The sequence below is a fragment of the Ursus maritimus genome, unplaced genomic scaffold (assembly GCF_017311325.1).
Source record: "Ursus maritimus isolate PB19 unplaced genomic scaffold, ASM1731132v1 scaffold_29, whole genome shotgun sequence".
In the NCBI taxonomy this organism is placed as follows: Eukaryota; Metazoa; Chordata; class Mammalia; order Carnivora; family Ursidae; genus Ursus; species Ursus maritimus.
In genome coordinates, this window is record NW_024425452.1 from 14,868,337 (window position 1) to 14,877,364 (window position 9,028).

At 37.3% G+C, this 9,028-nt stretch overlaps 1 protein-coding gene across 1 annotated transcript; it reads left to right on the forward strand.

Annotated features, from left to right (window-relative positions):
* Nucleotides 1–8,776, forward strand: KIAA1586 (KIAA1586 ortholog). The gene is made up of 4 exons (XM_040643593.1): nt 1–101; nt 687–770; nt 4,810–4,890; nt 5,889–8,776. Exons 1-4 carry the CDS (start codon nt 81–83, stop codon nt 8,064–8,066), a joined length of 2,364 nt encoding a protein of 787 aa, XP_040499527.1. The 5' UTR covers nt 1–80; the 3' UTR covers nt 8,067–8,776.
* The last annotated feature ends 252 nt before the right edge of the window (nt 8,777–9,028 follow it).

The following is a 9,028-nucleotide window of genomic DNA, read 5'->3' on the forward strand; positions in this document are numbered from 1 at the left end:
GCGGCGGCGGCAGCGGGGACAGCTGCGACGGCGGCGGGGGCCGCAGAAGCGGTGGTGCTGTCAGTTAGGCCGTCGGAGAAATGGGAGACCCGGGGTCGGAGGTGAGTGGTCGGGCCGCGGCATTCTCAGCCGAGCCGGGAAGGGCTTTGTGTTCGTTGAGTGTGAGGCCTGGTGTGCGGCGGCCGCGGCAACCGCAGCGGCGGGGCGCTAGCCTCCGCGTCTCGGGCCGAGCCGAGCGTTCGGGCCTGGTGCGGGTCTGAACGAGGAACCGGCAGTAACAATGGCCGCCCGACCGCCCCCGGCCCGCTGCGCCGGCCCGGAGCCCCGTTGCCGCTGCTGTGGCCGTGAGAGCGACATTTGAGACAGGCTCGCTCTTCGGCGGTTGCGTGCATCCCCTCCCCGAGGAGGTGTGCGTGCATCCCCCCTCCCCGAGGAGACTGGGGAATTCGCAGGGGCTGGTAAGTCGTTTTCGGCGTCGGCTCCCTATGGCTCCACGTCTGCAGAGGCATAACCCGACGCCATCGAGTCCTGTTCTTGATCGGACTTGCACGCAGTTGTGCTCAGTTCCGTTTCCTCAAGAGCTTGCTGTTTTACAGAGCTCTTCCCTTTTGGTTCCTTTTGGGAAAATCTCTTCCTCCAAGTACGTGGCTGTATATAGATGAGCATGTTCTGGCTTATTTTTGTAGATAATAGAGTCTGCCCCCCCAGCCGGGCCTGAGGCATCTGAGGCAACAACGGATGAAAATGAAGATGACATTCAGTTTGTTAGTGTAAGTAGCAACGATATTCGGTTTTTTCCCAGAATGCCAAACCTATGCGTGGCGAGCCATTGTGTGATTATACCTCACCTGTCCGTTCATCATTCAGCAGCTAGGTGTCAATGTCTCGCAGGTACTAGACACTGGGGAGCATGGCCTAGGATTAGGAAATTTAGCGAAAAGGGCTCTCTGAGCACCTACAGTGGCCACCACAAAGACTGTGCCCGAAAGGACGTGTTACACATTTAATCACGCTCCTCGTGCCTTCATTAGCGCCATTTTATACTTCATCTCGGCAAAGTTCTGGTCTCTTAAGGGTGTGTTTGGAAGAAGGGCAAGAGTGTCCTTTAAAAGATGACCTGCAGGTTAGAGGGAAGGGAGCGCTGATGATGAGAAAGGAGGTAGAAAGCAAGAAGGGTTGCAAGAACTCAAAATCTGAGCGTTCTGTAGCTTCATAACATAAAGGCAAATGGCTTGAAGACTTCACCAACCTTTGAGATCATCGTGTTACAGCATAGTGCAAGAGTTGATGTTCATAATGAAGATCCCTGCATCCCTAGGAACACACGTGGTTTTCAGACTTCCTGCCCTTTGGGACAGTGGTCTCTTAAGCATTAGAAAGTGTAAAGGTGCGGATTCCTGGGCCTCACTCCACACCCACTGAATCAGAATTTGAAGGTGGGACCCAGGAATCTTCACTCTGGAACAGATACAAGGACCTGTCAATCTGTGAACCATGCTTTGTAAAGCCTTGGTTTAGGGGGAAGGGAGTCATGGTGTATTTTGGGATGGTTTTCACCCAAAACTGTAAAGTTTTGCAAAGGCTCTGTTTAAAGTGGTATCTTAGCTAGCTAAAAACTTCTTCAAACCAGTGATCAGTTGAGGTTTGCTGTTAAAGGTGTATAATTTTTCTTTAAATAAGTGCCTGTTTAATGTTTGTTAATTGCTATAGGTTTAGGGCAACCTGATAAATTTTTTTTTTCAAATGTCAATTTTCTAAATCAAATAAAATCTGCTCTTTAAACTTTGTGGTGTTAAGATGTTGTTTCTTGTTCTAGTAGAGTCATATAGAAATTCTTTACAAGATCATTTCCTTGACATTCTTCCCCATTAACAGTATATATGGTAACCCACTTTTTCTTTTTTTGACACTTGGGACCTTATAAATTTGTTGGTACCAAGATATGTTGTATGCTGATTCTGTCTTCCCTGTGTTGAGCCACAGTGTCTGTTTTTTGTACTGAAAAGTATTTGGAAGGAATATTTCATGGGTCTTCAGGAAAAATAATTTTGGTTCCTCCTGACTGGTATAGAAACAAACGAATGGGACATTATAAACTTGACGATATTTTGTGCAACTAGAACTAGGAGTGATATAGGTGTTATGACGTGTGCCTTTGAGAAATAGAATCTACAAGATTAAGGTTGGAAAAATAGGTGTAAGTTTGTGTAATACTCTGTGGAATAAACTATTGTAAATTCTTACTGAATTAACATATCAGCTTTTCCTCAGCTGAGGTTTAAAACTCTAAATATAATTTTAAATACAGAGAATCTTGTGTATGTTTGCATCCAGAGTTTGTACATCCAACTGGATCGAACCTCTTATTATTTAATTTAGCCTTGTTTCCAAAAAGGGGATTGAATATTTGATAGCTCCATAAGGAGAAGCGAATTATACAGGCATACGATGTTTTATTGCACTTGATTTTACTGTGCTTCATAAATACATGTTTTTTACACATCGAAGGTTTGTGGCAACCCTGTATCAAGCAAGTCATTTGGCACCATTTTTCCAACAGCATCTGCTCACTCTGTGTCTCTGTCACAGTTCAGTAATTCCCACAATATTTCAAAACTTTTTCATTATTATTGTATTTGTTATGGTGATCTATGATCAGTTATGATAACTCACTGAAAGCACAGATGATGGTTAGCACTTTTTTTTGCCATGAAGTATTTTTTAATAAACTGTGTACATTTTTTTAGACATAACACTATTACATCTTAATAGACTACAGTATAGTATAAAGATAACTTTTATATGCCCTGGGAAGTCAAAAAATTCATTTGACTCACTCTGTTGTGATACTTGCTTTATTGTAGTGGTCTGGAACTGAACCTGTAATATTTCAGAGGTATGCTTGTAGCTCTAGGTGGAATTTCATTTTTTTTTTTTTAAAGATTTTATTTATTTATTTGACAGAGAGACAGCCAGCGAGAGAGGGAACACAAGCAGGGGGAGTGGGAGAGGAAGAAGCAGGCTCACAGCGGAGGAGCCTGACGTGGGGCTCGAACCCGGAACGCCGGGATCACGCCCTGAGCCGAAGGCAAACGCTTTAACCGCTGTGCCACCCAGGCGCCCCCTACTCTCTTCTTTCTGATACTGAAATTCCACCTAGGGGCACCTGGGTGGCTCAGTTGTTAAGTGTCTGCCTTCCGCTCAGGGCGTGATCCTGGCGTTCTGGGATCGAGCCCCACATTAGGCTCCTCTGCTGGGAGCCTGCTTCTTCCTCTCCCACTCCCCCTGCTTGTGTTCCCTCTCTCGCTGGCTGTCTCTATCTCTGTCAAATAAATAAATAAAAAAAAATCTTAAAAAGAAAAAAAAAAAAAAGAAAGAAAGAAGAGAGTAAAAATATTCCCACTGCCTTTATTTAATTAACTAATTAATTAATTTAAGATTTTATTGTTAAGAAATCTCTATCCAACATGGGGCTCAAACCTACAACCACGAAATCAAGAGTTACATGTTCCTAGATTGAACCAGCCAGGAGCCCCCCTATTGCCTTTAAATGGTTCCATAGAAAAAAACAGTGATAATTTAATTCTACTTTAAAATATACTCAGAGACGGAATTTACTTCCCTTTGTAACCCCATCCTGTGCTGGGCTCCACCAGTACCATTCAGTAAAGGTGAAATGCTGCTGGGTATAGTTCTCTGCTTGAAGGTTCTTCAGATATAAAAAGTTACTACTTGATGTATTGTGGATACCTTAGTCTTCCTATAAATCTCTTTCTAGCCTTCAGCCTGCATTATAGCACAGCGTCCTCTTTTTGTTCTACCATATACATCTATGCTTGCATGTAGCTAAATAATCACAATATGTTGAAAGAAAGGAATGATAAAAATTTGTAGGTACAAAACGAGCCCTTTCCTTTGATATAAATTTTATTATAATACACATACAGAAAAGTGTACTTCCTGATTGTTCTTCTGGACTTCACTCTATTTTAGTACTACATTACTATTGTCTGGATTATCTTGTAGTCTTCCCACACTTCATACTTTCCTAATCTTGAACCACAGCTCTCATGTTCCCATCTCAGCACTATTGATTGGTTCATTTACTTATAGAATAAAACCTAGGTTTTTGACCCAGGTACTTAGGGCTTGGTGTATTGTGTAGGTACTATATGTGTAAAGAAAGAACTGAGAAAATCAGGGCTTGATGTTTGCTTGTGTAAGGATATGGAGGATAAAGCAGAGCTGGGGCGCCTGGGTGGCACAGCGGTTAAGCTTCTGCCTTCGGCTCAGGGCGTGATCCCGGCGTTATGGGATCGAGTCCCACATCAGGCTCCTCCACTATGAGCCTGCTTCTTCCTCTCCCACTCTCCCTGCTTGTGTTCCCTCTCTCGCTGGCTGTCTCTATCTCTGTCAAATAAATAAATAAATTCTTAAAAAAAAAAAAAAAAAGGCAGAGCTATTCAAGAACTCTGTGATTTTGAGCTTAGATATCTAAAAGATTATTGATAGTCATCCAGTTAAAGAATATAGTACCATGATGTATCTTTTTAATACTGTCCCTGTACTATTTTCCATTTCCAAAGGAATCCACATGGCTTTATTCCTCTATGTAGACTTAGTTTCTCTTTGGGTTTTCTTGTCATTACTTATTCATCTACTCTGAATCTTTTCCTGTGCTGCTTTTGTTTCTGATTATTCTGTGCCACTAAGGAGGAAGTCTTGCTAATTCCAGTTACAACTTATTGTAAATGCAAGTTTGGTTTGAATGGTTTTCACGCCTTGTAAATTTGCTCAATTCCTTTTTAGGAAGGACGATCAAAATGTGTTCTTGAATACGTTGATCTGGTCTGTGGTGATAAGGAAGAGCCTAGCACCTGTCATAGTGATGTAAGTATATTATATTTGTGGTTTTTGAGTTCTGTCATAAAGTGCAAAGTGTGTTGGAGGTGGCTTGAACTGGCTTGCAAGAACTGATCATTAGATTTTCAGGAGTTTTGTGAGCTGATTTGTTACATATAGCCATTATTAAAAATTAAAGTATAAAAAAGTATATAAAGTTACAAGGAAATAAATTATTACATTTAAGGTAGTAAATACTCAAAACTCATATCTTAATTTGAGATTATTTACACCTATTGTATCTGAATGGTAGAAATACTACATAATAACATGCTTCTGCAACATGGTTGGAGTATTTACACCAAGGTAAATGTCAAACTACAAATCGGGCCTTGATTTATTATTTATTGATCTAAACTTAAGAAAGTGGTGGATAAAATGCTAACGCAGATTAAGCCTAAAAATGTGATACATCTCTAAATTGCCGGACTGTTTGCATGAACAATTGAGGAAACCTTGTAATACTTAAAAACTCTTTGATTCAACAAAGATGTTGATGTCGTTGATGAGTGAGTGGAGTTGTGCTATACGTCTTCATCTTTTCATCTTATTAAATGAAAATATTAACCACTTTTCACATTGGAACTATACTCATTTGTAAATCATATGAACAACTTCTTTGTTCAATTGGATATTAATCAAACATTCATAGTCAGATTTCGTGACATTATTGGTTATAAAATTTTAAAAACAGAGCCTGGTTGGCTCAGTCAGGAGGCGCATGCAGCTTCTGATTTCAGGGTTGTGAGTTTGAGCCCCACAGTGGGTGTAGAGATTACTAAAAAATAAATAAACTTTAAAAAAACTGATAGTGAATTTTTCAACAAATGGAAGTCATATTGAAGTTATAGGTGCAAATTGAAAATCAATGTAAGTATTCAAAATTTATTTCTAAAATTATATAAAAAATCATTAACAGAAATTTTTACATTAACCCTTAAAGTGTTATCAAGAACTTTACTTATGTATGTAAAATTATTTTTCAGATTCTGTTCCCTAAAATGCCAAAACGACAGGGAGATTTTTTACGTTTTTTAAATGTGAAGAAGGTGAAAACAGACACAGAAAGTAATAATAGCAAAAATCATTGTGGATTGTCTAAGTCAAAGGAATCAAATTTCAAATATGTTGAACAACCAATCATTGAAGAAAATCCATCATGTTCATCAAAGGAAGAAACAGATAATCTTGTGCTTCCAGATTGTTGGAATGAAAAACAAGCATTTTTGTTTACAGAACAGTACAAATGGCTTGAAATAAAAGAAGGTAAATTAGGATGTAAGGATTGTTCAACAGTTCGGCATTTGGGATCGAAAGCAGAAAAGCATGTCCATGTGTCTAAGGAATGGATTGCATATTTAGTAACCCCTAATGGCAGTAATAAAACTACTAGACAGGCTTCTCTGCGGAAAAAAATTAGGGAACATGATGTTTCTAAAGCCCATGGTAAAATTCAGGATTTGTTAAAGGAATCAGTTAATGACTCAATTTCTGATTTAGTGCATAAACAAAATAATAAAAATATTGATGCTACTGTAAAAGTTTTCAATACTGTTTACAGTTTAGTAAAACATAATAGACCTTTATCTGATATTGAGGGGGCAATAGAATTACAAGAGAAAAATGGAGAGGTCAACTGTTTAAATACACGATACAGTGCAACAAGAATAGCGGAACATATTGCAAAAGAAATGAAAATGAAGATATTTAAGAATATTATAGAAGAGAATGCCAAAATCTGCATCATAATTGATGAGGCATCTACAGTTTCAAAGAAAAGCACTCTAGTGATTTATCTCCAGTGCACAGTTCAGTCTGCTCCTGCACCAGTTATGTTATTTGTTGCTTTAAAAGAATTGGTGTCAAGCGCAGCAGAGTTTATTTTTAATACAATATTGAGTTCTTTAAATGATTGTGGCTTTACTAATGAGTATTTGAAAGCAAATTTAATTGCATTTTGTTCTGATGGTGCTAATACAATTCTGGGAAGTAAATCTGGAGTAGCTACAAAGTTGTTAGAAAATTTTCCTAAAATCATTATTTGGAACTGTTTAAACTATCGATTGCACTTGTCACTTGATGATTCAATATCTGAAATAAAACAGGTTAATCATCTTAAACTATTTCTTGATAAAATTTATTCCATTTATCACCACTCTAATAAAAATCAAAACAAGCTTTTAGAAGCTATAGCTAAAGATCTTGAGATAGAAATTACTAAAATCGGCCGGGTAATGGGACCAAGATGGGCAGCATGTAGTTTACAAGCTGCTACTGCTGTATGGTACGCATATCCTGTATTATATATGCATTTTTCAAATTCTTGCTCTGGTTTGGCCAAGAGATTAGCTAACATTCATTTTTTGCAAGACCTTGCTTTAATGATTGACATTCTTGAAGAATTTTCACTACTTTCAGCTGCATTACAGTCCAAATCAACTAACATTCAGAAAGCACACAAATTTATCAAACGTACCATAAGAGCTTTGGAAGATTTAAAAATTGGTACTGGAAAGCACGAGTCTCAAATTGAAGGTTTGATTAAGTCAGATAAGTTTAAAGATATTCCATTTTGTAAAAATAATAAATTTAATGCTCTTCCTAGGAGTATGTTACTAGAAAATATAATTGAACACATGCATTTGCGTCTTATATCTGACAGAAACCATGATGAAAGTATTTTTAATTATTTTGACTTGCTGGAACCTTCTACATGGCCTTATGAAGAAATAACTTCACCATGGATAGCTGGTGAAAAAAAATTATTTCATCTATGTGAAATTTTAAAATACGAAATTGATTTGAATGATTTTCGGGAATTTGTAAATAATAATATAAAATCAAACAATGTTTCAATTCCTACAACTATACAAAAAGCTAAAAAGATAGTTAACACTATTGCAATCAATAATGCTGAAGCTGAAAGAGGTTTCAATTTAATGAACATAATTTGTACAAGGGTGAGAAATAGTTTAACAACAGATCACATATCAGATCTAATGACAATAAATTTATTGGGGAAAGAGTTAGCAGATTGGGATGCAACTCCATTTGTAAAGTCCTGGTCAAATTGTAACCATAGGTTGGCTACAGATACAAGAGTTAGGCAAAAATCAACAAAAGCCTTCTATGAGAATCAGTTGGGTATATGGAACTTACAATAAAGGGTATTGTATATGTTTTTATCATTTATAAATTGTGTGCTACACATCATATATAAAAAAATTTCTTTTGAAAGCCCATTGTTAAACTTTTATTAACACGTCTATAAGGCATTCTCCAAAGGGATAAAGTTGATTGTTTTTAGGCATATATAGCTTTTAGAAATTGCCCCATGTCTACTAGAGTAGGCCATGATGTATATTCCAAGGAGTCCTGTACAGAACATCCATCCATTTCCATTTCTGCTGCCTTACTTTTAAGTAAGGAAGCAAAAGAATAACAACCCAGAAAAGTTCAAAGCCCTAGAAATTTATATAAAATAAACGAGAAATGGAATAAAAACTGCTTTTTGCTGTTAATCACATCTCTATGTGCTAATGTGGTAATCTCTAGCTGTGTGGCTATTAAGCACTTGAAATGAGCTCAGTTGGACTAAGTGAATTTTTTATTTAACTTGAATTAAATTAAAAAAAGCATTTTTAACTCAACTTTTTTTTTAGATATACATTTAACTTGTTTCCTTGCTCATGATTATTGTAGTGTGCCTGTCAAACTCCTGTATCATGTGTAATATTATATAAAAACACATCACTGAATAGGTGTCAACGGATTCAGTGCACATTTTTTTCTATGAATCGATGTAATATAGCATCTCTACATGAATATTTTATACAGACAATAGGAATTACAGTGATACTTATATAAATCATAATTGATAATTAAATTGAAATATTTATTTTAATTATAATTATTTTTCTAGTTCAGACATGAATATGTGCACATTTTTTAATTTAAAACGAAGGCATACTGAAAAAGAGATGCAGAAACTAGTACTACAACTGGAAAAATAAACAGACTGGAAGAAGGTATGTTACACATTTCATGATGAATTGCAGTTGGCTGTGGCAGAGAAAAGCTGTTATTTAACAAAGGCAGTAAAGTAGATAATACTGAGACAGTTTCA

Bases quoted from the DNA above. Each gene is read 5' to 3' on its own strand.
- KIAA1586 (XM_040643593.1), top strand. From the start codon at position 81: ATGGGAGACCCGGGGTCGGAG. The intron at 102-686 runs GTGAGTGGTCGG...TTATTTTTGTAG, and splicing joins TGGGAGACCCGGGGTCGGAG to ATAATAGAGTCTGCCCCCCC. The intron at 4,891-5,888 runs GTAAGTATATTA...ATTATTTTTCAG, and splicing joins CTAGCACCTGTCATAGTGAT to ATTCTGTTCCCTAAAATGCC.